At 56.0% G+C, this 25,124-nt stretch overlaps 1 protein-coding gene across 7 annotated transcripts in view; it reads left to right on the forward strand.

Moving 5' to 3' along the window:
- The window catches only part of Cacna1h (calcium voltage-gated channel subunit alpha1 H), a 58,934-nt gene that overhangs the window by 25,011 nt on the left and 8,799 nt on the right, over positions 1 to 25,124 (forward strand). For 6 of the 7 annotated variants that reach the window (XM_041675817.1, XM_041675818.1, XM_041675815.1 and 3 more), the window contains exons 3-25: positions 9,903 to 10,014; positions 10,096 to 10,229; positions 10,409 to 10,506; positions 12,168 to 12,327; positions 13,578 to 13,893; positions 14,039 to 14,131; positions 15,082 to 15,871; positions 16,214 to 16,653; positions 18,344 to 18,495; positions 19,068 to 19,253; positions 19,721 to 19,838; positions 19,949 to 20,104; positions 20,290 to 20,380; positions 20,692 to 20,900; positions 22,056 to 22,481; positions 22,974 to 23,074; positions 23,216 to 23,339; positions 23,420 to 23,488; positions 23,583 to 23,767; positions 23,968 to 24,094; positions 24,289 to 24,414; positions 24,516 to 24,605; positions 24,801 to 24,993. In XM_041675817.1, the coding sequence (XP_041531751.1) occupies positions 9,903 to 10,014; positions 10,096 to 10,229; positions 10,409 to 10,506; positions 12,168 to 12,327; positions 13,578 to 13,893; positions 14,039 to 14,131; positions 15,082 to 15,871; positions 16,214 to 16,653; positions 18,344 to 18,495; positions 19,068 to 19,253; positions 19,721 to 19,838; positions 19,949 to 20,104; positions 20,290 to 20,380; positions 20,692 to 20,900; positions 22,056 to 22,481; positions 22,974 to 23,074; positions 23,216 to 23,339; positions 23,420 to 23,488; positions 23,583 to 23,767; positions 23,968 to 24,094; positions 24,289 to 24,414; positions 24,516 to 24,605; positions 24,801 to 24,993 (4,496 nt within the window). Of the gene's footprint in view, positions 1 to 9,902; positions 10,015 to 10,095; positions 10,230 to 10,408; positions 10,507 to 12,167; positions 12,328 to 13,577; positions 13,894 to 14,038; positions 14,132 to 15,081; positions 15,872 to 16,213; positions 16,654 to 18,343; positions 18,496 to 19,067; positions 19,254 to 19,720; positions 19,839 to 19,948; positions 20,105 to 20,289; positions 20,381 to 20,691; positions 20,901 to 22,055; positions 22,482 to 22,973; positions 23,075 to 23,215; positions 23,340 to 23,419; positions 23,489 to 23,582; positions 23,768 to 23,967; positions 24,095 to 24,288; positions 24,415 to 24,515; positions 24,606 to 24,800; positions 24,994 to 25,124 lie in introns of those variants that run through there. The other variant, XM_041675819.1, reaches the window with a different exon arrangement.

A 25,124-nucleotide genomic window follows, 5' to 3' on the forward strand; every position in this document is an offset into this window, starting at 1 on the left:
CAGCTAGGCTTAACCTCACTACCAGTACCCGGAACTTGAAGGTTCTAGATGTTGTCCCCTGGGATGCAGGACTCCAGCTGGGCCTTGGACTCCACGCACTAGGCTGGCCTTAGTACAGAGCTCCCAGCAGCCTTGCAGCCCAGGAGGCCCTGATTCACTGCACCCTAAGATCTGGAGTCTTACACATAGGTGCCCACGAAGTGTGAGTAGCCAGGAAGTCCTAGGCGCAGCAGGCTCTTGAGCCCTTCTGGAAAAGTACAATTATTAAAGTGTGGTCCACTGTCCCCCACTGCTTTTAGGGTTGCAGGGAAGTGGATGGTAGGGGAGGGTAGACTTGAGGCCCAGGGACAGGCAGAGCAATATGTCTCTAGGGTGTGGGAGCCAAAAACTGGAGAGGGGTTTGCGCCAGGCTGGGAGAGCAGGCTGGTGGTAGGCATTACTGTGAGGTCTCCCTTTTAAATAAATACCCGGTTGCCAGGCAACACTGGTGGGGATATCCAGACTTTGTATGGATGGATGTGGGGGGGGGGGGGGGGGCAAGGACCCAGTGGGAACATAGCCTCCTGCAGGGCTCCTAGTTTCCCATAGATGCCAGCCATTGTGCCACAAAGTACCCTGCCTTTTCTCTTTCCCTGTGTGCCTGGGACCCCAGCTTTCAAGCAGACACAAATTTGTGTTTGCAGCAGCCTACACACATACCTTGGGTCCCAAGTATAAACTGGGTTTTCACATGAAGGTGGAGATGGTAGCGTCACTAGCACTGTGTAGTGAAGAGAAGGGATTCAGCCACGTGGATTGGGGAGCTAAGGTCCACCCAGAGAGGCTCCTACCCCTAGTCAGTAGAGGGGGAAATGAGCACCTGCCCTCATGGACCGCCTAGCCCCTCCATCCACTGAGGGACAGATAAAGTCTTTTGACCCTCAGGACAGACGACAGCCCGTGGGCTGAGCATATGGTGGGGACTTGAGAGAGGTGTGGCTTTGGTGGCCTTGCCAACAAGAATGTGGTGCCTGGTAGTGGCTCCTCCCAGAATAACTTTATCCTCGGTGGGCACTCTGTGGAACTGGATAAGGCAGCTCAGGCAGAGTCCTGCCCTGACAGGGCACCCTGGGCAGAAAGGGACAGTGCTGCAGACTGAAGAGATACCCTGTGACCCTTCCCTTGAGCCTCTTCTCAGCCTCCAGGCCCAGACACCATAGGGTGACACAGATGGACCCTGTTCTGTACTTCCCCAGGCCAGCCCCTGTCCTTACTGCCCAGCCATGGAGAAGAGAAACCACCTGGGGGGCCCCATCTAGATGGGCTTGCTACAGTTCTCCTGCAGGAAGGAGCAGACCCTGGGGGCGGGGAAGGGGAAGAGGACCAGGGCATGTTCCCATGGAAGGAGTGTCCAATCCCCTGGGGTCACTAATTTGAGCTGCAGGCAGCTGTGCAGCAAGGCCCAGGCAGTTATTTCTGGCCCAGAGAATTCCAGCAAAGCGGTCCCTGAAAACCCACCCCTGTGGGCCAGCAGTCATCTTTCCCAGTAATCACCTGGCTCTGCTTCTTTTGTCTCCTGTCCTTCCTTCCCTTCCACGACCATTAGAGTGGGGTGTGAAGAATGTTTTTGTGGACCCTGCTGGGCAGAGGTCAAACCAGGCCCTCTCACTTTCTCCCAGGATAAAACTGGTAGTCCTGAGGAGACTGGGGGGGGGGGGGTCACTCTGACTGGTATTCATGAGGATCAACCAGAAGAGTCTGAAAATATGGGAAACAGGCTGGGCCTGGCTGCCCTTCCAAGCAGCAGCACCCCCATGGTGTTTGTCGGGGTTGGAGGCTGCCGCCAAGTGGCTGGCAGAGTCTGGGTGAGGTTTCTCGCCTACACAGCCTGCCTTCCTGCAGGCACAGGGACTAGAGGGGTGGAATCAGGCACTTTTCCACTCAATTATCCCTTGAAAAGATCCCGAATCAAGCTCTTTATTAAGAGCTAAGCAGAGACATTTGCGCACTTTCTAATTAGCATGGCTTTAAAAACTGCACAATTAGAGCCATTGGCATGTGCTCAACCAGGCTGCACAGTGTCAGTCCCGGAGGATGGGGAACTTGGCCTGGGAATGCCTGGGGTCCTGCCCTCCTTTGAAGACCTCATAGAGTGTGTTTACGTGTGCAGTACAAATGCTCATGTTGTGTGTGTTTGAGGCGTGTATAGCACATTAGAACAGATAGTGGTATAAACGGGTTTATGGGTAATGTCTGGTATCCAAATCTGGCTCTGGGTGCCCCACTGTGGCTGGCAACCCAGCATACACTATACCTAGGGACAGAACAGTGAGTTGGGGAGTGGGGCTGGTGTGCATTGCCCAGGCTGTGGGGAGTGTCAGCTCACCCTGGTTGTTAATAGTCCAAGGACTGGGAAAGCAGAGTGCTTTATAGGGGAGAGTGAGGATAAGCTAGAATGTTCTGGAAGCTAGAAACTGAGTATTCATAGAATACTCACCCCCACCTCACCCCCACTGTTTAAGGGGATATAGTGGGGAGTGGCTCCCACACCCTAGCTCCAGGAGGAAGTATTCTTCCACAGACAGCCTGCCCCCCCCCTTCCCCTGGGTGACCCCGAGCAGAGCAGGCAGCTGGAGAACAAACAGCTCCATGTTTGGTCCGCTGCCCTCACTCCCCACCCCCACCCCCAGCCCCAGCTCAGCCCAGCCTACTGTGAGTCACGCAGGCCTAGGCCCAGGCTCCCAGGCCATGTTCCCTGGGCCAGGCTTGGGGGGGGGGGTAGAGGAAAAGGGGTCTCTTAGAGTGGGGGATGAGAGCAGGAAGCAGCTTCGCTAGGCCTGGGGGTGGGGGTGCTTAGAAAGGCTGCTGAGGGGAGAGCGGGGCCACACCCCAAGACCCTGAGCCCTGGACAGAGGTGATGCACTGGACCAACTGTCCCGCCTGTCTCTAAGGCAAACTCTGAGCCTCATGGAGCCAGGGTCACCTTCAGGTGATGGCCAGCATTACTGAGCCCTGAGCAGGTGATGGTGCTCAGCCCTGGTATCCGAGCCCGCTTGTCCCAGCTCTGGAGACCTGATGGAGACCCAGGTGACCTTAGAATAACTCCTGCACACTGCCCTCCACAGGAAGAGGGGCCTAGGTGGAGCTCCTGTGGTAGCTGGGGCACACGACATTAAACAGTCCACTTCTGGAAAGCTCTGGGTGAAACCCGCTGGCCCAGGTATAGGGTCTGGTGTGGAGGTGGGGCAGCTGGGAAAGGAAGCTGCCATCCATGCCTGTGTGATCACTCTGATGACCCTGGCAAGGCCACCTTGGCCCCGGCCCCTCCTGCCATCCTGTCTTTCCTCTCAATTCCCAAACCCAGATAGGATTCTCAACACACATTCTCCCTGCCTTAAGACCAGCAGTGCGGAAGCAGGAAGGTGTGGCTGAGCTGATGGAAGCCTTTGGAGCTGGAGCTGGGCTGGGGAATCCCCACTATCTTTGCCCTAATTGGGTCTCCAGGTTCCTCTTCACCTTGTTATCAGCTGTTGGCGTGGCAACAGCCTCAGGGAAGAAAGAGAAACCTCCCTCAAATCATCAGCACAGCCTGCAGAATGCTCCGCCCCTAAGACCTCACTGGAGACCAGAATGAACGTCCACAGGGAACTCCCCTGGCATCAGGCAACAGCCTGTTCGGGATTTCCGCCACTTTTTCCTCAGGAAGAAGGAAGGCAGCAGACCCAGTGGTCTGGGAGCTGGCTTTGTTTGCAGTCCTTATACACAGAGGTCATGGCTAGCAGTGTAGGCTAGAGGACCCCCACCCCCACCCTGTGCGTTTCCAACTCCCCCAGGGAAAAGAGTAACAGCCCCCCTCCCTGACTTGTGAGGTAGCTAGACTATCTGGGCCAGCTTTGCGGTTCCCTCGGGGGCCACGGTTGACAGTGTTGCCTCACCCTCAGCCACAGCAGTCCATCCTGCCCATCTGTCCTGGAGCAGCCAGGACAAGGTGGAATCCAGCAATGCATTCCTAGGGCTAGGCCGCACAGGGCTCTGGTTTGGATTATGTGGCCAGGGCACTAGGAAGCCATAGCAAGGTTCTGAACGGATGCCCCCACCAGTGCTTTGTTTTAGAGGCAGCTCAGATGGACTGAGGGGAGGTGGCACAGCAGAAACAAGAACAGATCTGGGACCTCTCAGAGGGATTTTTCTGGCTCACAGTGGACTGCAAGAGATGGCACTGTGGGTGCCCAGTTATTTGGGACTAAGTGTGGGACCTAAGACTTTGAGGTGTGAGCAAGGCTAGATGCTAGTCCCGGAGTTGAGGGGCAGCCCAAGAAGGATAAGAACAGAAGATGTTAGGGTCCCCAAAATTGGAGCTCTCACCAGGGCGAAGGTACACCCTCTAGTGTGTGGTTCGTGTCTCCCTTTTGAGACTCCTAAGATCTTCAGACATCTTGCCCCTGGCCACAGAGTGATCACTGGTTAGTTAACCTGTTCCATCATCTGGTCAAGGAGCCTATAGGATCACATCCATCCCATGTGAGTCAGAGCCAGCCATCTGGGCTGTACCCTGTCTTGGGCTCTGCTGACCCCAAAGAGGGTGCTGGCAGGGACAGGTGGAAAACCAACTTCCACAGAGTATAGTCATGTTCACAGGCCTCCCACATCTGCTCCCTCCCCTGATGCATGGTCTCTGCCCAGGAGACTTGTCCCAGACCTTTCCAGGCTCCCAGAACTCCAGGACCAGAAGATCTTCCTGAGGCACGTGAAGGGCCATGGGGGTCACTGAGCATGGAGCCTGGAGTACTTCATGTACTCCCCCTAAGGTGTGGGAAGAGTCAGATTGACTGGGCTGGCAGCCCAGTGCAGGTGTGCCCCACATCCTCTTCCTGGTCATCTCTTTGTCCTGATGCTTCACAACCTGGCCCCTAGAGAGGCCCAGATGAGACCTCCTTGCCATCTGCCAACTGGAGGTTGCTGTGGTGTGGCCTCCCATGTCAGGAGTCCAGAACTCCCACAAGTAAAGGCAGCAAGCACCTAGATCCTCAGCACACAAAGTCAAAAGATGTAGCAGTGGTTGGGTGGAGGAGGCTAAAATGGAGTGACTACTTCTCCTGTCCCTCTGCCTCCCACTTTGTACCTTACGCATGTGCCCGTGGATGGGTAATGGCCCCACTTGTCCTTCCTTTACGTGCGTGTACGGAATTCTCACCCTTCAGGGACAGTTTTGCATTGTGACATTTTTCCATAGATGAGGCTGTGTGCAGGGCCATGTGCCTTCCGTAACTTGTTGTCACTTCCTCCTCTGCCCCCCTCATGTCATTGTGTCCCAATTCATACGTCAGCAGCATTCCTGTGAAAGCAGTGCCACAAGCTCCATGCCATGTGTGTGCTGAGTCCTGTGCACTTGCCTGGAAGTTCTGCCATTTTGATTTCTTTTCATCGCAGGGAGCCCTGATACTTGGACCAGAAGCCCTTGGGCCTCCCTGACCATCAAGTAGTATAGACCTCATGGCGACTAGTCCATCCTGATCCCATTGTCATAGAGAGAAGGGCCAGGAATAGAGGGTCCTCAGAAAGACCGTGCTGGAGGAGTTGGATTGTCTTGATAGGTACTTACTGCCCACTGAATGCCAGGCACTGCAGCTACCTGCCAGGAGGGTTAGTTGATGCAGGACCTGAAGCTGTTATTCTGCCAGCCGAGACAGACAGCTCCCATGGAGTGTATGAGGCCTCATCACTGGCTGGGCTGTCCCTTTGGAAGACAGTCCTTCGCTATGAACAAACATGCTCCTTTCTTCTCGAACAAATTGGAAAAGTGAGGTTGCGGGCTCCTGAGAACACAGTGGCAGGAGGGGCAGCAGTAAGTGCACAGTGTGGGGCTTCATGCTGCAGAGTAAGAGAGAGGGAAGGCTCAAGACCCCTAAGACAAGGAGGGCTCTGGAAAAGCATGGGTCCCTGCAGGGGGAAGCCCCGAGGTAGGAAGCATAGGGCTGTGAGTGTGGTGCCGACTGCTCCATCTTTTTTCCTATAGTGGGTCCTCCATCCTCCTACCCCTCCTGCCCAGCCTCTCACACGCAAAAGCCAAGCTGTTCTGGATCTGGCCTAATGGAGCTTAGCTGGCTGTACAGATTGCTCTGGGGGCTGGCAGGCGGGGCTGGAGCAGCTCAGAGCTAATCCTCTGATCTCATGCACCACCTAACAGGGAGCCCTGGTTGGAATCCTGAGTCCTTGTCTTGCTTGAGGGCTTCTGAGGTAGTGGAGGCCAGGCAGCAGCCACACCTGGAGATTCCTGACCCTTGCCCCAGCTAGCATGGCCATACTACCCAGTGGTGTGAGGATGTGGGACTCTGCTGCCACTGCCCTGCTCTTCTGTGGTAATACCCTTTTGTCCCCCTTATGCAGAGTGGCACTGTGGTGGGCGGTGCTCAGATACCCAGCCCAGGGGCTAAGCACATGTCAGGAGGACTTAAGGCCCTGCTGTTGCTGTACCAAAGAGGTCTGCATGAATCAAAGTGATGTGACTGATGGAGAAACTGAACCCCGAAAAGGGGCGGTTGGAATAGAATCGCGGCAGATTTCCCATCCTCCGACTCTAAACGTGAGTCACTAGGGCGGGGCAAGGGGAATCCCAGGGACTCTGATGCCATCAGACATGGGAGCTGTGCCAGACTGGGTGTTAATAAAGATTGGGGTCTGGGGGTACAGGATCACATTGGGCCATACCATCCCGTGTTATAGGAGGATGTATTCCACGATGAGGGACTATATTCCATCTGGAGATCCAGCTGGGGCTATCTCCCATGGGGAGTCAACAGCTTGTTAAGTTAACCAAGCAAGCAGCAAGAGAAGTTTACCTGCCGGGCCTCAGTGATTCCACCCCAGTCAGCAGGTTAGGTGTGGCCTCGTCTTGCACACACAGGCAAGGACCCTGTAGCTTCCTCTCCTCTGCTAGGATGAGGGAGCGTGGCAAGCTACCGCCTTTCTCAGCACAGTTGTGTGCTGTGTGTTCTCCTCCTGCTTCCCTTTGAATGAGGAAGGGCCACCTGCTCCAGTGAGGGCCACTCTCCTGAATTTGCACCCCTTCCCCAGCCCAGCCAGCCCAGCCTGTTGCTCACCCTGGATGGGCCCCAGGTGGGACAGCAGTTTCAGCACCACGGACAGCAACCGCCATTAGTGCTTTGCATCCACTGTCCTCTTCACTCAGGTCCACATAAGGCTGCTTGGGAGGGCACTGGAGGCCCCCCAGCTGTGGATTGAGGACCCTTCTGTAGACTCTATCATGATCCCAGTGTGGGCTTACTGTACAGGTAATGAGAGGGGGATCTTGCTATAGGGGTATCCTTGTATCCCACGTCCCTCAGAGAGGCTGTGTCCATAGCAGACAGCCTGGGGACCCTAGAGACGGTTTCTTTAGCTAATGTTCTGCAGTCCCCATGGAAGGACCTTCTCTTTCCTGACTGCTGACTGGGGATCCTGGAAAATGGTGTGGTGCAGAATGGGAAGTCATTTGAGCCCCTCCTACGTGCACAAATTCAGAGTGGTAGCCAGGCATCAGTGGGTGTCCTTGGAGTTTGGAGTGTTGGCCGACAGGGTCCATAGAGACTGCTTTGTGCTCTCCAACCACAGGATCCTACCATGAAGGGGCATCTCCTGGGTCCTCTTGTTCAGCTTCTCTCTTGACCTGCTTTTCAGAAGTTTGCTGCTTGCTAAATCTCAGAGCTGGGTGGGTCCTTGCCTTTTGAGTGAGACCTTGGGGGAGGGGCAAGGAGGAACCAGATTAGTCCACTTGACTAGATTCAGGCCCTGGACTCCACCGACACCATCTCCTGTTCACATATCCGTTTGGTTTCCTCTAACCCCCATGGAAATTGATTTTAATTTGTAGACGTCAGTTCAAAGCCTGCAGAAATTTTAATTAAACCCAGAAAATCTATCTGTTGTAATTAAGCCTCTGGAAGTTACCCGGCTCCACGTGATATGACCAGTTGGTGCTGCTTGTCCTTAGCTGCCCACAGACCATGACCAGGGGGCAGTGTGACACGTGAGGTGTGTCCTTGCTGTTGTAGGAAGCTGGAATATTCTCTGTTTAGGCAGGTCCCAGGTCCAGGACCTGATCCACTTCCCCACCAAGTTAGGGGGCTTGGCAGGCCCCCTGCAGGTGTCCCCTGCTCCATAGATGTGCCCAGGTCTGCCTCTTGTCCAGAGGCAACAGTCACTCAGGAAGGCCATTCTCCAACCTTGGTCTTGGCAGTAGCTGTATGTGAAGGTAACAGCTGGGGGTCTGGGGTTACACAGTAGGTGGACTATAGAACATCCAGGCAAGCCAGGTTCGGGGAATATAGTCTACCTGAGTGAGAGGATGAATGTGTGCTGAACCCAGGAGAAACCAAACAATGGGCAAAGAAGTCAAGAAGCAGCCTTCAGTCCAGGACAGGCTTCTTGTCCTGGCTTCTGGAGTGGGTAGGGATAGCTAGGATGAGCCTATCTCCACTTCTGGGAGTGGGGCTGCCAGAGCTCAGGGAGCAGTCAGAGAAGCAGGGCCTAGTCTTGCTGAGGGAGGTGCAGTTGCTTCCTCCACTGGCGTCCAGCAGGCTTGGAAAGGCATGACACCTGGTAGACTCAGAGTCTAGTCAGGCCTAGGAGCCATTTGTGTTAGTCTGGTCTGACCGTATGTGCTAACGGGGACCTTTGGTGGCCAGTGTAACGGGGTGCCTGTTCTCCTTAACCCAGAGCAGTGCCCTCTCACCTTGGAAGCTAGTCTGCCTCTGAGCCACGTGAGCGTGCCCACTGGGACCACAGCGAGGCCAGCCTGGGAGACCAGCCCCTCACCCCCCTTGTCTGTCCGGGTGGAGAGTAGCATTGAGCGGTGTTGTGAGTGAGCTTGGCCGAGCTGGAAATTGCTGGGTGAGGGGTGTGCAGAAGCCACGTGGAGCCAGATGTGGACAAGCACGGGGGATGAGAACTCCACAGATTGTGGCCCCAGAGCACCGTATCGCCTGCCGGAGGTTGGCCGGTACTGCGCTAGCAGGAGGCTGATTTCTGTTTTCCGCAGCCCCATTACGGCAGAGGCGCTTGTTACTGCTGAACCCATTAAGTGTAATTATGACGCGCCCAGCAGGAGCGTGTGATTACATTGGTGTCTTGGCACCGCGGAGCGCACCGCCGGTGTGGGCTGGGGGGGGGGGCGGCTCTGTGAGTGTGAGGGAGGTCAGGGTCAGGACTGCAAGAGGAACATCCAGAGAACGGCCTAACCCCCCACCCCCGGCTCCCAGGTAGCCCCATGGATAGAGGGCAGTACAGCCCCCCCCCCCAGAATGTCATCCCCCAGCGTATTCTGTCCCTGTCCCTCTGGCAGGTTGTTGCTTTGGCTGGTGCTGGTTCTGTGGTTTGCGGCCCCAGACCACATGAGTGCCAGCCTGTGTCCCCGTACTGAGTCAGTAGTGTTGCTTTGGGGCATGGACACGTGCTGGTGGAGCTCTGTGCTACTGCCTTCGTGGGCGCTTCGTTGGTTATAAATCCACGCAGACTTAGAGGTGCAAGGACTGCTCACGGTCACCTTCAGGAGAGTCAGTCTCTCCTGCCACACACATTCCTAAGCTCCTGTCCGATCAGGGCTTTCTTGCATGCCCTGCATATTTGACCCTCACTAAGACTGCCAGGCTCCAGTCTGTTTGGTGTCCTCACCTGGGCCTCATATGTGGCACTACTGGCTCACGGCAACTTTTCCAGATCCATCTTGGTACGAGGTGGGGCAGGGAATAGTGACTATTTTCCCTGGGAGAACTTGGGACTCTTGAGAGTCATAGGGGCCAGCGTGGTGCCATGGCGCCATCTGGTGGTCATGTTCTGTTATTGCCGTCATTGTTGACATGAAGCTGACCCCGGCCTGGGGGGGGGTTGTCTGCTGTGCACATTGGCCCTTAACACACAGCCCCCAGGTGGTTCGAGCACATCAGCATGCTGGTCATCATGCTGAACTGTGTGACGCTCGGCATGTTCAGGCCCTGCGAGGATGTTGAGTGCCGCTCAGAGCGTTGCAGCATCTTGGAGGTAGGTGTCAAGGACTGTGAGGAGGACCAAGAGGGGTACCAAGTGTACCCTGCTCCTTCATCGTGACCCCCTTCCACCCAGGCCTTTGACGACTTCATCTTTGCCTTCTTCGCTGTGGAGATGGTTATCAAGATGGTGGCTTTGGGGCTGTTTGGGCAGAAGTGCTATCTGGGTGACACCTGGAACAGGCTGGACTTCTTCATTGTCATGGCGGGGTATGCTTGGGAGTCCTAGGCCTGACCTCAGGGCTGAGGCCTGAGAGGGGCTAGGGTTTGACAGGTGGCCTTGCCGGGCAGAGTGCACATGTCGGTGGCCCCTGTGGGGCAGTGGGTTATGGGCTAGGAGTCATGGGCCCCTGGGGTCTTCCCCTTCCTGAACACCCTTGCTCCTCCAGCATGATGGAGTATTCTCTAGACGGACACAATGTGAGCCTCTCCGCCATCCGCACGGTGCGTGTGCTGCGGCCGCTCCGCGCCATCAATCGGGTCCCCAGTAAGTGTCACTCCTGTCTTGAAAAAGAGATCAGCCTGTGTGTCCCGCTAGCCCTGCTGCTTACCCAGACACCAGCAGACTGGGCCCTTCTAGGACAGTCCCAGTTGGGATGTGATGGAGACTCCCCAGTGCCTAGCAATGGGAGCCACTCAGAGCCTTGTCTTCCTCATCTGCATAGCGTCTGGGGTGGGACTGGGTGCCCAGAAGGTTCCCAGCTACACCACTGTCCAGTGGAGCCGGTGGAGCGTGTGTGAGAGACTGGGCTTGTGGGGAGGGACACACTGCATGCTCCCACTTACACATGGAGGGAAAATGTGCAGGAAATCACGTGGTTGTGCTTGGGATGTGGCCTGTCCGGATGCTAACTGGCCGTCTGCCTGCATCTAGGGGTACAGTTTTGGTGTTTTCTTAGGAGCTAAATTCAGATGTTCAGTTTAAGGGTGGGAAGGTGCAACCCTCTTGGAGCTGTGCAAGGTGTGTATATACATGCGTGAACAGGTGTGGTTCCGGGTCCACACCCCCTTTTCAGCTGCCACTCAGCCTTCCACCTACCTTCCTGGCCATGACTTCTGGGATCAGATCCAATTCAAATGCTGTGTAACATTGGACATGTTGCCAAGCTTCTCTGAGCCCCAGGTTCCCTTTAAAATAGTGGAGTACAGGATATATTTCTCAAGGACAAAAGAGAGTGTGAGGTGAAGGGAGACATGCATGGCTCTGAGGGCATCGCCTGGAACCCTGTGTGTCGCGTGTACTCAATAGAGCCACAGCAACTCTACCTGGACAACCCGTGTGTTGGAGCAGAGATGAAACCCAGGTCCACTCCCATCCAAAAAATTCGGATTAAATGTCCAGGGAATTCTGGGATTCTTTCTTAGACAGGACCACCTGCTCCTTACAGCAACCCCAGTACCTTCAGAGCTGTCCAACTACCTACCTTGTCTCTACTCTGACCCCTAGATCACATGACCTATGGCAGTGTGATCACATGACCTTGTTGGTTGCTTCCCCACGCGGCAGTTTCTCTCCAATTGAAATGTTAGCACCCCATCAGATTGGACCCCCCTGTGACCCGAGGGCCCTCATTCCATGGCCACCCCCTCTCAAAACTCCGGTTTCCTATCTAACTTCATTGTGTGGCCCAATGCTCCACCTACAGCCTAGGCTGGCCCTGTGCAGATTTTGAGCTACGTTCTTTTGATGACTGAGGGGGGCAGACCCAGGATGAGGCCACCACTGATCCACTGCCTTGATTTGTTCAAGTTCTTGCACCACCCAGGACAAAGGGCTTCAGCGTTGCTCTGAGATAGGGCACCTCCCATGCTTCCCTATAGCACGGTCCTGCAGGTCTGCTCTTGTGTTGGAAATAAGGAAGCCCCTACCCACAGCCCAGCAAAGCCCCAGAACCCAGTGTGCTGGGTCCCTACAGAAGCTGCACTGGCCATCTCACTGGCCCACCCTGGGGATGCTACACAATGAGGTGGAGCAGGGACAGGTTTGCCCTGGCCATCTGGGACTGCAGCCCGACTCCCCTCTGGAGGTCCCTCAGGCCTTTCCTGTCCTGATAGATTTGGTATGGATTTGTGAGTGGTAGGCAAACTCCCCGAGGACCCTCTACCAGGGCTTACAACTGTGTTGAGCACCAGCCCTGCCTCCCTCAGGCATGCGGATCCTGGTCACTCTGCTGCTGGACACGCTGCCCATGCTTGGGAATGTCCTTCTCCTCTGCTTCTTCGTCTTCTTCATCTTCGGCATTGTTGGGGTCCAGCTCTGGGCTGGCCTGCTGCGGAACCGCTGCTTCCTGGACAGCACCTTCGTCAGGTGTGTGAACCCCACCCGTGTCGTAAGGCTCTACCTACCTAGCCAGCCATGATCCCCAAATGTTATCTCTGGACTTGGCCCTTCAGGCCTCCCCCTTCTGCAGGCCCTACCCTCAAAGGGCTCTTCCCTCCAAGACTGTTCTGCCATACCCCAGTATGAGCCCCCCCCCCCCCAAGGTGTTCTATCCCTGAATATACCCGTAGAGTGAACCTGGGTCCAAATTTGGTAGGTCCTAGGGTGCCCAGTTCTACTCAAGACAGGTACAGTCCCCAGAGATATGGTCAGTGTGGAGATGAAGACATAGGCTTGGTAGTTCAGGGGCAGGTTCTAGGGGGGCTGGAGTGGAGACCACTTCAACTCAAACAGTTTTTCTCTGTGAGTGAATGTGAAGGTTTGATACCAGTGTCTTTAGCTCCAGAGGCCTGTCTGGGGTAGGATGCTGTGCTCATCTTCTGCCAGTTCCTGGCACAGTGTCTCTAGTGGCTGCTGTCCTCTGCCCCTTGCATCTGCCTGGCTCCAGGGCTTCCTGAATGTAGGGACCCATATGCCAACATGGCATTTGCTTTGTAGGGACGAGGGCGTGTCCATCCCCTTCGTCCAGGGCCCCACTCTACAGCGTTAGAAGATGGGTAACCCAAGGCTTATGACCCTCTGGGGTGTCCCTGGAAAGTGATGCTGGGAGGCACTCTGCTCCTCACTAGACCCCACTTGTGAGCTGTCTGCCTCCTCCAGCACCAGTCAGGTATCTGAGCACTGAGCCTCTAGGATGGATACCCACAGACCAGGGGTCTTCTGTTCCTGGGTCTCTGGGTCTCAGAGCTTCTGAGATGTTCTTGGAAAGGAATGTGGGGGTTTGGAGAGAGAAAGATAGTGGGTCTATGAGGAGATGCCAGGGAGCCTAGAGTTGTAGAGACACACTGTTGCCAGGTCCCACTCAGGAGAAGTCACTGTTGTAGACACCATGGGAAGGGAGCGAGGGTGGATCTAGAGGCCTTGAGATGCTTCAAGCATGGCCTGTCTGTCACTGTAGCAACGATGATGCAGTGAGCTGGGTACCACATTGTAGATCCAGTACCTCTTCCTTCATCATCTTGAGTCCAAAGCCCAGCTGAGGGGTAGGGAGGAATTGCTCTCTTCATGGGCATGTGGGATTCAGGCTTAGCAGCCCTGAATGAGACTGGATGAGCGGATGGGGGAGTGGTATTCAGACCAGGAACCCCCTAGCCATGCCTTGACCTTCTGCAACCCAGGAACAACAACCTGACCTTCCTGCGTCCATACTACCAAACAGAAGAGGGTGAGGAGAACCCTTTCATCTGTTCCTCACGCCGCGACAATGGCATGCAGAAGTGCTCACACATCCCCAACCGTCGTGAGCTTCGTGTGCAATGCACTCTTGGCTGGGAGGCCTACGGGCAGCCACAGACTGAGGATGGGGGTGCTGGCCGCAATGCCTGCATCAACTGGAACCAGTACTACAACGTGTGCCGCTCAGGGGAATTCAACCCTCACAACGGCGCCATCAACTTTGACAACATCGGCTATGCTTGGATCGCCATCTTTCAGGTCTGTGCTAGAATAATAGCCTGGGGACACCTGGGGGTGTGGGATGGTGACCCCTGAGAAAGGCACCCATGCTGGGGTGTGACGCGCACTGCTGCCCTGGGGAGCTGGAGAATGTGGGCCTATGTCCAGATGCCTGCCTCCTCAGGTCATCACCCTGGAGGGCTGGGTGGACATCATGTACTACGTCATGGACGCCCACTCGTTCTACAACTTCATCTACTTCATCCTGCTCATCATTGTGAGTGTGGGCGTGACCGACTGGTGGGCAGCCTGCATTTTGTGGGGGGCGGGGGAAACCATATCCTGCCCCTTCCCCTTGTTACTCCTTCTGGACCTCCTAGAGTCTCTAAGCTCAGTGGTATGGAGGCAGCTGCTGGGATGGGTTTCGGTGGGTGGGCAGGCAGGGGCTTCTCTGCCCTTCCTGCAGTGGAAGGAAGTAGACCGGAAGAAAGATCTGTGCAGCCCCTAGGTCTAAGGTGATGCCCGGAATCTTCACAACAGTTAGTCCCGTCTCTCCACATTGTGTCTGGCCCTCTTAACAGAGCCTCCCCACAACAGACGTGTGATCTCCTAGCCCAGCCCCCTGTAGTGAACACGAATCTTTGGCAGACTCTCATAGCATCCATGACCCCGCATTTCTTTGGTTCACGACTCCCCAGTTAACATCCATACCACACATAGCGCATCTAAAGCATCTGTGTCTCAGATTTAGTCTCCTCTTGTCCCTCAATGTCCTGTGGTTCTCAGTTAGGACATTGTTAGGTCAGCAAACATTTCCAGATCTCTGGATGCACAGGAGCTGCCTATAGGTACCCAGCAGGGAAGGGATGTCACAGTTGTACTCTCAGACAGCCCGTATAGCAGGACATAGAGGAGAGCCAATAATGACCTGTGCCAGGGAGAACAGGCCATAGGGCTGGCTGGGAAGGCCCCACAGAAGGACAGTGTGACCACAGTGGAGAGTACATTGAGGCTAAACCTGAGGAGCAAGAAGTCCTGCGTGCAGGACTCCAACCAAGGGAGGTCCTTGTCTCATTATCACACACTTGCAAAACACCTATTGTATGCCGCCTAATAAATGCCTGGAATAGTCCTGCTTAGAGCATTGTGACGAGGCCCCAGTCCCCAGAGCAGGTCCTGACTGGGCTTGCTATGGAGTGACCGGTGGTCACACACCCCCTGCCACAGGTGGGCTCCTTTTTCATGATCAACCTGTGCCTGGTGGTGATCGCCACGCAGTTCTCGGAGACAAAGCAGAGGGAAAACCAGCTGATGCGTGAACAGCGGGCCCGCTACCTGTCCAACGACAGCACTCTGGCCAGCTTCTCGGAGCCCGGCAGCTGCTACGAGGAGCTCCTCAAGTACGTGGGTCACATCTTCCGCAAGGTTAAGCGCCGCAGCCTGCGCCTTTACGCCCGCTGGCAGAGCCGCTGGCGTAAGAAGGTGGACCCCAGCAGCACCCTGCATGGCCAAGGCCCTGGGCGGCGGCCACGGCGACCAGGCAGGCGCACAGCTTCCGTGCACCACCTGGTTTACCATCACCACCACCACCATCATCACCATTACCACTTCAGCCACAGTGGCCCGCGCCGGCCCAGCCCAGAGCCGGGTGCCGGTGACACCAGGTTGGTCCGGGCCTGTGTGCCCCCGTCGCCACCATCCCCAGGCCATGGGCCACCAGACTCTGAGTCTGTGCATAGTATCTACCATGCTGACTGCCATGTGGAGGGGCCGCAGGAGAGAGCCCAGGTGGCACGCTCCATAGCCACTGCTGCCAGTCTCAAGCTGGCCTCAGGTTTGGGCACCATGAACTACCCCACCATCCTGCCTTCAGGAACAGTCAACAGCAAAGGTGCCACCAGCCCACGCTTCAAGGGGCTCCGGGGTGCCGGAACCCCGGGTCCTGCAGCTCGAAGTCCTCAGAGCCTGGGTAGCCCCAGCCCCTACGAGAAGATCCAGCATGTGGTTGGGGAACAAGGTGAGGACCCAGCCTACTGTGTAAAGCAATGGGCGGGGGGAGGGGGTTGGTGCCCAGGCAAGGCAAGTCCTTAGTCCCAAGAGTTGTGGGCACACATCCCATTTGCTCCTGTCTGGCCCCAGGAGGAGGCCATTTTTGTGTCCATGCCACCACTCTGAAAAACTTAGGGTCCACAGACTGTCCCCTTTCTTTATGAAGAAACTAAAATGGTTATGTAGAAGGGGGATGAAGATCAAAGTCTGTTCAAGATCAGGGCCTTGTGTGCTGCTGCTGCTGCTGCTGCTGCTGCTGCTGCTGCTGCTGCTGCAATAGCCTAACCACACCTATGTCTTGGCATCACAGGACTAGGCCGAGCCTCTAGCCACCTGTCAGGTCTAAGCGTGCCCTGCCCCCTGCCCAGCCCCCAGGCGGGCATGCTGACCTGTGAGCTGAAGAGCTGCCCATATTGTGCCAGTGCACTGGAGGACCCTGAGTTTGACTTCAGTGGCTCAGAGAGTGGAGACTCAGATGCCCACGGAGTCTATGAGTTTACGCAGGATGTGCGACATGGGGATTGCCGGGACCCAGTGCAGCAGCCCCATGAAGTGGACACGCCAGGTCGTGGCAGTGAGAGGCGGCGGCCACCACGGCGGCCAGCCTCAGAGCCAGGAGGGCTAGGCCGCCTCTGGGCTTCCTTCAGTGGCAAGCTGCGTCGCATCGTAGACAGCAAGTACTTCAACAGGGGCATTATGGCTGCCATCCTTGTCAACACTCTGAGCATGGGCGTTGAGTATCATGAGCAGGTGGGCTCCCTCCCCTGGGGCAAAGCAGGGTTGGGGTTGCAGGATGATTTGCACCAGTTTTAGAAGCAGAAAGCAGGTCCCCGTGTCTTCCTAGAGTTCTGGTCTTTTCCTAGGCTCTCTGAGGGTTGGCACCAGAGCAGGGAGCTTCCTAACCTGGGACTTCCATTAAGTCAGCCATTATGGCTCCTTGGACTGGGGTTCTGCCGAGTGCTGAGCACAATGCCATTTGGGCTCTAGTTGAGCAGCTCCCAGCCGTGGGAGGAATAGGTGGTTTGAGATCACCAGGGACTACCCCCAAGAGTGAGTGAGGGGAACCCAAAGCAGTGCAAGGGTCTCCACCCAGCTGCCTCATCCCAAGGAGCCAGGTCTCTCCATGGAGAGGGGCTCCCAAACTTCCTCAGCTTCCTGGCTGTGTCTTGGAGGACCTGAGAGACTAGAGAGGGTCAGCATCATGAGCTGGTCCTTTGAGGAGGATCAAAGGGTACCTGGGATTCCTCAGGGCCTGGATACTGCAAACCCCCTTCCTTCCTCAGCCCCAGGGACAATCACACTAGGGAAAACGAGGCCAAGCCTAGCAAGACAGGCCAGGAGTGGTTGGGTGGTGGGGAGCTTGGGAAGCCTAATCCTCTTTTAGTGAATGGAGTGATTTCCTGGGGCTTTTACCTCTGGGCTTTTTTTATTCCTTTTTCTTATCTTGGAATAAGCAAAGGAAATCTACCCACTATGGCCTTAGGCAGGCCTGGGCAGGTGGTACTGGGGTGAGGATAAGTCCACTCCATCTTGAAGTGCCCGTGCATACAGGCATATGTGCAAACACTACACATATCAGGCTCACGTATGCACATGTGCACAAGTCTGCATGGTTGTATACACTGCACATGCATGATTCCACTGTGTGCATCATTCATACACGTGTACTTTGCACATGCTCAAGGCTCTCACCTGTGTACATAGAGGCAAGTGCACATGCATTTGCACTGTACACACAAGATTGACCTATGAACATGGAAATCAGTTCACTTGTGGTGGGGCCAGATGCATATGAACACACAGGCATGAGGATTTGGGCAAGTTTTCTACATATCGAATGTCCAATACAACAACTTCATGTTTGCGCTCAAATTGTGCTAGAGAACACATCCAATCTATCCAGCATGCAGGAATGTATGCATATGCACACATGCAGGTCATAATGGTATAGGTATAGGCAAACACGCATGTGCATATTCCTACACGGGCAGGAACGTCAGCACACTCACGATGAGGGACCTGCTTGGCCTTCTACAAAGGAAGAGGAGGGTGAGACGTAGGTACCTGTGCTGCTGTCTTGTGTATTCGTAGCCCATCCTGCACCCCCAGCACAGTGTCTCAGACTATCCTGTGTTTGCAGGACCTGCAGAGGAAGGGGAGTCTTGGGAGACTTGGCTGCACTTGTGTCCAGCTGTGATTATTGGAAGGTCAGGATGGGAACTACCAGAGTGGAAGAGCCAGACAAATTGGCTGTCTATCTAGAGGAGACATTCTTAGGTCCTAGTTCCTTCCCTAGGTCGTAGGCAGCTCTCTCTAAGAGCCTGAGTAGCTGTTGGTCCCTTGCATTCTTGATGCAGTGAATTTGCTTTGGCTTCTGGGTACTGTGCCCCTAAAAGGGCTGGAACCCTGGTGGATCCTAACCACCTCTCCTGACCCGCAGCCTGATGAGCTGACCAATGCCCTGGAGATAAGCAATATCGTGTTCACCAGCATGTTCGCCCTGGAGATGCTGCTGAAGCTGCTGGCCTGTGGCCCGCTGGGCTACATCCGGAACCCCTACAACATCTTCGACGGCATTGTGGTTGTCATCAGGTAGGACCTGTCCCTACCCACGTTAGAGGCTCCAAGAGCCTCACTTCCTGGGCACTGCTGAGAGCGAAGCCTGCCATGGCTGATGCTGGGATTCATAGCGGGCAGGATATGAGGACCCTGGTCACTCACATAATAGACCATAGGGTCTAGTCCCTACTTTGGAGCCCTGTCCATGCTATACAGTTGGTCAACCATGTCTGTAGTAGGGACCAACTTCCAGACTAACTCTGGTCCTGGGGTGGGAAATGGCATTTGCAAGGGTAAAATAAGCACAGAATGATGGAATGATTGAGATTGGGCCCACGTCCCTTCAAAGGAGGGTCTCGTAGCTGGGAGGAATGAGTTGAGCATACAGATGAACCAGGCGTGGAAGGCCAGGGTAGAAGACCCAGTCAGCAAGTTCCCTGATGGCTGGGAGCCAGAGCTTCCCTGAGGCCCAGGATGGGGCTACTGTAGTTCCCAGAGTACCGTGTTGCAGCTGGATCTGCCCCCGGCTATGGGGTTGAAGAGAAGCTCTGGTGGCTCCCAGACTGCCATCTTGACTCTCAGACGATCATCATCCCAACCTGTAGCGTCTGGGAGATCGTGGGGCAGGCGGATGGTGGCCTGTCCGTGCTCCGCACGTTCCGGCTGCTGCGGGTGCTGAAGCTGGTGCGTTTCCTGCCGGCCCTGCGGCGGCAGCTGGTGGTGCTCATGAGGACCATGGACAACGTGGCCACCTTCTGCATGCTGCTCATGCTCTTCATCTTCATCTTCAGGTGGGTGGGGCCCAAGCTCCTCCCTCAGGTAGCATTGACCTTAGGACACTAAGCGCGGTGGTGGGTGGGGCTCTGCTCTGTGGGGTCCACAGATGGAAGAGATAAGTTGGGCCCTGGGAGTGGTGCCGGGTGGGTTTTTAGTGGGGTTTGCTTAGCGCCTTCATGTGCCAGTCTTGCCACTTGCGGAGGGAGTGGGAGAGTGAGGCTACTGAGACCACATGTCCTTTCCACTGTCCAAAGTCACTGTGGTGGCCTTCCGCCCATCCACCCCTTTCAAGGCCTTCTCAGCTATAGAAAAATTGTTGAACCTCACAGTTGGCCCGTACTGCAAAAGTAGGGTATGGTGAGGCTGGTAGTTAACTCAGGCAGAGGGGTACTGGGCCCCGCCCACTCAGTACTCATCCCCCCCCCCCAGCATCCTGGGAGGGAGTACTGGGCCCCTCCCACTCAGTGCTCATCCCCCTCAGCATCCTGGGAATGCACCTGTTTGGCTGTAAGTTCAGCCTGAAGACAGACTCTGGAGACACGGTCCCTGACCGGAAGAACTTCGACTCCCTGTTGTGGGCCATCGTCACTGTGTTCCAGGTACAGCCCCAGTTGTCCCTAGGACAACCAAAGGCTCTATCCCCAGAAAGGCACAAGGGTCTCCTTGTGGGGCCAGACCCACCTTCAGCCCTGCAAACATGTCCCTCCAGATCCTGACACAGGAAGACTGGAACGTGGTCCTCTACAACGGCATGGCTTCCACCTCTTCCTGGGCTGCCCTTTACTTCGTGGCCCTGATGACCTTTGGGAACTACGTGCTCTTCAACCTGCTGGTAGCCATCCTGGTGGAAGGCTTCCAGGCAGAGGTAAGGGGCTCATAGGCTGGAGTCTGGGCATGGAGGCAGTCTCACCTCAGCGGACCCTCCACACGTTCACCCTGCAGCCTCTAGGCTCCACATCTCCCTTGTGCTCCCAGGCATATGACTTGGGCTGGGTCCAGAGGACCCTGCTTATGGGGACGTCACACTCACCTGGTGTTGCGTGGTTTCAGGGGGATGCCACCAGGTCTGACACGGATGAGGACAAGACATCTACCCACTTAGAGGAAGATTTTGAGAAGCTCAGAGATCTTCAGGCCACAGGTAATGCTGCTTACATGGTATAGACCAGTGGTTCTCCACCTGGGGGGGGTCGCAGCCCTTTGAGGTTACACACTAGATATCCTGTCAGATACTTACATTACAGTTCATAAGAGTAGCAAAATTATAGTTATGAAATAGCAACAAAAATAATTTTATGGTTGGGGGTCAGCACAACTTGAAGAGCTGTATTAAAAGTTGGCATCACTAGGAAGGTTGAGAACCACTGGTGTAGACGGAGGCAGAGTTCCGGCTGGTAGGTTCCTACTGCTGGGACCTCTGCAGGCTCAGACAACCCCCTCATTCTTCCCTAGAGATGAAGATGTACTCACTGGCTGTGACCCCTAACGGGCACCTAGAGGGCCGGGGCAGCCTACCGCCTCCTCTCATCACACACACAGCGGCTACGCCTATGCCCACTCCCAAGAGCTCCCCACACCTGGATGTGGCCCACGTTCTCCTGGACCCACAGCACAGCAGCAGTGGTCCAGTGGACCCCCAACTGGGGGACCAGAAGTCTCCGGTAGGGACCAACCCCAGCCCCTGAGATAAGGGAGGGTCTCCATAACACCCCAGCCCTGTCCGAAACTGAGGGTCGGGGCCATTCTCTTCCTGGAAGTCTCCTCCTATGAGACAAGCCTGGAGCCCTGAAAGAGGAATGAATTGTGTTATGACCCCTCCTGGTTGCATGTGGATAAAATTACAGAAGATAAAAGCCCGCCAAGCACTGCACACCGGAGAAGCACGGGGGCTGACAAAGACTCTTTTTTTAAAAAATATTTTTATGGCCTATTTAACTTCATTTTATATTGGTGTGAAGGTGTCAGATCCCCTGCAACTGGATCTTCAGACAGTTGTGAGCTGCCATGTGGGTGCTGGGAACTGAACCCAGGTCCTCTGGAAGAGCAGTCAGTGCTCTTAACTACTGAGCCATCTCTCCAGCCCCTGACAAAGACTCTTAAAAGCAACCTGGGAAACTGACAGGCAGGCCGGACTGAAGGTCCAGGGCTGTGGAGGACATGGCAGCTCACTTCTGTTCACACCCAGAGTGCCCAATGATGGCTTCCCATGACTTCTGAGACCCTAAGAAGGGTCAAGTCAGGGTAAACAGAGGCAGCAGCTGGATCACTTGGAGGAACTTTGGGGCAGATCTGAGGGCAAGACTCGGGCAAGGGAAGGATGAAGATGAGAAAATTATATGTGGTGGAGAAATCAGGAATCCCAGGACCGAACCACTTAACACAGCTTGTCACAGTGTCCTGCCTAGGGGCCCTGATAGATAGACAGAGACAGGCTAGGGGAGAGTAAGGTTCAGCTCCTGTGAGACCCTGGAGCTGAGGGTGAGTCTGGAGATTGGTTGAGTTGTGTGGGAAACTAGAGGGGCCTGGGCTATGAGCCTCTGCAAATCCAAAGGCTGGTCAGAATCACTTTGCCAGGTTGATCCTGGGCCTTTGCTCTAACCATGTCCAGCTGAGTCAGGTCTTACCTGAAAGTGTCCTGGCAGAGTCCTTGCTAGGTGGGAGAGCAACGCATGGCCAGGCGTACAGCAAGTGTTTTGTGGATGTCCATGGTGGCAGTTAACAGTACTATCTTGGGAGAGCCCCTCCCATCCCAGAAACTGGGGTATGAGGTGATCCCCAGGTCTGTGCAAGTCTACTCACTCCCTGCCACCCCTCAGGCCAGCCTCCGCAGTTCCCCCAGTACCCCATGGGGCCCCAACAGCGCTGGGAGCAGCCGCCGCTCCAGCTGGAACAGCCTGGGCCGCGCACCCAGCCTCAAACGCCGCAGCCAGTGTGGGGAGCGCGAGTCGCTGCTCTCGGGTGAGGGAAAAGGCAGCACAGATGACGAGGCCGAGGACGGCAGACCAGGCGCAGGAGCCCACCCAGAAGCCTCGCCAGGGCCCCGTGCCACCCCACTGAGGCGGGCCGAGTTACTGGACCACCGCAGCACTCTGGACCTGTGTCACAGCCCGCGGCCCGCTGCCCTCCTACCCACCAAGTTCCACGACTGCAATGGGCAGATGGTGGCCCTGCCCAGCGAGTTCTTCCTGCGCATCGACAGCCACAAGGAGGATGCAGCCGAGTTTGATGATGATATAGAGGATGTGAGTGGGTGGACTAAGGTGGGGCATGGGCTACACTCTGAACCGTTTCCATCCCTCCCTGGCAGAGACTACAGGCAGGGTGCTAACTAGACCCATAGTTACCCGATCTCCTATCTCAGTGCGGTTCCCAGTAGAAGGGAAGGGAGTGGGTGAGCAGAGCAGGTGTCCAGTTCCTCCCATTACAAGTCACTTGCCATTGGCAGCCAAGCCTCTCAGGGTCAGGAGCTGCCTCTATAGTTGAAGGAAAGAGGTGGTCACTACAAAAAGCAGCTCTTATTAGTTGAGGGGTAGTTCTTCAGGACCCAATCAACTCTTCCATTCCCGTGGCCTCCCAGCATGGCCACCCTCCCATTGCCCCCTGGCGGGGCAGTGAAGTAGAGGGGTTAGGAAGTGGCAAGAAACACTGTCCTGAAGCAGGAGGGTCAGGGCGGACGCGTGCAAGGAAGCAGCAAGAGGAGGCTGCAGTGACTCAGACTCCATCTCTATCCCCAGAGCTGCTGCTTCCGCCTACACAAAGTGCTAGAACCCTATGCGCCCCAGTGGTGTCGCAGCCGGGAGTCCTGGGCCCTGTACCTCTTCCCACCGCAGAACAGGTGAGCTGGGTTAGGGCTGCCTCCTCCTGGGAAGGTAGAGTGAGCGAGCTCAGGCTAACACATCCACGGCCAAGCACTTCACCTCAGGCAGCACAGACACCAGATCTCCTGGGGGTCTTCTCACCTCGGCTATCTCCTCAGGCTACGCGTCTCCTGCCAAAAGGTCATTGCACACAAGATGTTTGACCATGTGGTCCTTGCCTTCATCTTCCTCAACTGTGTCACCATTGCCCTGGAGAGGCCGGACATTGACCCAGGCAGCACCGTGAGTCCCCGAACGCAGCTGGCCCTCTGGGTGGGGCAGGGGCAGGTAGACTTGGACTTCCCACTGGTCTCTCCCTGCAGGAGAGGGCCTTCCTCAGCGTCTCCAACTACATCTTCACAGCCATCTTCGTGGTAGAGATGATGGTGAAGGTACTGATGTCCCCCCTTGCTCTCAGGTCCCTGTCCTCCATCACCCTGTCCTGGGACTCTCTGCCAAGCCTATACATGACTGTCCCTCCCCCAGGTGGTAGCCCTGGGACTGCTGTGGGGTGAGCACGCCTACCTGCAGAGCAGCTGGAATGTCTTGGATGGGCTTCTTGTCCTGGTGTCCCTGGTTGACATTATCGTGGCCATGGCCTCAGCGGGCGGTGCCAAGATCCTAGGCGTTCTGCGTGTGCTGCGCTTGCTTCGGACCCTGCGGCCTCTGAGGTGGGGGTGTAGGGGGAGGGGGCCACCCATATACATCCAGAAAGGACCCAGAAGCCCAACCCCACCTCTGCCCAACTGTATGGCTTTCCAGCCACACACTCACATCACCTTAGGGCCTTTGCATGTGCCATTGCTTCTGCCCGCTGGTCGGTCACCTTCTTAGATGCACCCAACAGCATGTCCCCTCTGCCTGGGTGCAGGGTCATCAGCCGAGCTCCGGGCCTCAAGCTGGTTGTAGAGACTCTGATCTCATCGCTCAGGCCCATTGGGAACATCGTCCTCATCTGCTGCGCCTTCTTCATTATCTTTGGCATCCTCGGGGTGCAGGTGTGTGGCCCTGGCTTGTCCAGTGTCTGCCCCCACCCTGGGCCTCTGCTCCCCTCTGGTGGAATGGGTCCTGTCCTCCATGGTGGGTGGTCAGCACGTCTACTTTGTAATCCGGTCCTACTTAAGGTAGGCAGGTCTGTGGGCCAGTGATTGATTGGGCCAGGCCTCCTGGAGTGACAGCTCCTTCCTGTCAGCTTTTTAAGGGCAAGTTCTACTACTGCGAGGGCTCAGATACCAGGAACATCACCACCAAGGCTGAGTGCCATGCTGCCCACTACCGCTGGGTGAGGCGCAAGTACAACTTTGACAACCTGGGTCAGGTAGGTATGGATGTCATGCAGTGTGACTGTGGCGTTAACTGCGGGTGTGGGGGACATGGCTACAGTCCTACCCCGCCAGTGACCCCCACCCTGCCACGTAGGCGCTGATGTCCCTGTTTGTGCTGTCGTCCAAGGATGGCTGGGTGAACATCATGTATGATGGGCTTGACGCTGTGGGCATTGACCAGCAGGTGCGCAGTCTGGGACAGCTCTCGTGGGTAACCGTGAGCAAATCCTGCAGGGACTGGGGCAGGTCATCTCAACCTCCCCAAGAACTTTGGGCTGCCGTGGTGCGGTCAATTCCTCTGACTCCACAGGCCAGTCCTGGGGAGGACTTACGGGCAGGAAGGTAGCTGGTGAGGGACTCACCTCCTTGTGTGCCGCAGCCCGTGCAGAACCACAACCCCTGGATGCTGCTGTACTTCATCTCCTTCCTGCTCATCGTCAGCTTCTTCGTGCTCAACATGTTCGTGGGCGTGGTGGTGGAGAACTTCCATAAGTGCCGGCAGCATCAGGAGGCCGAGGAGGCGCGGCGGCGTGAGGAGAAACGGCTGCGGCGCCTGGAGAGGAGGCGCAGGAGTAAGGCGGCCCCCGAGGTGGCGGGTCGGTACCTGAACGCATGCTGTGTGGCACCCAGCTCTGGGCCTGCAGCCCCCAGCCCAGATGGCTCTGCATGTGGCCACCTTGCATGGGGGCCAGGCCTTGGAAGA

Source organism: Microtus oregoni, unplaced genomic scaffold (genome assembly GCF_018167655.1).
Source record: "Microtus oregoni isolate MIOR12 unplaced genomic scaffold, Mior012 000027F_ref0000203, whole genome shotgun sequence".
Lineage (NCBI taxonomy): Eukaryota > Metazoa > Chordata > Mammalia > Rodentia > Cricetidae > Microtus > Microtus oregoni.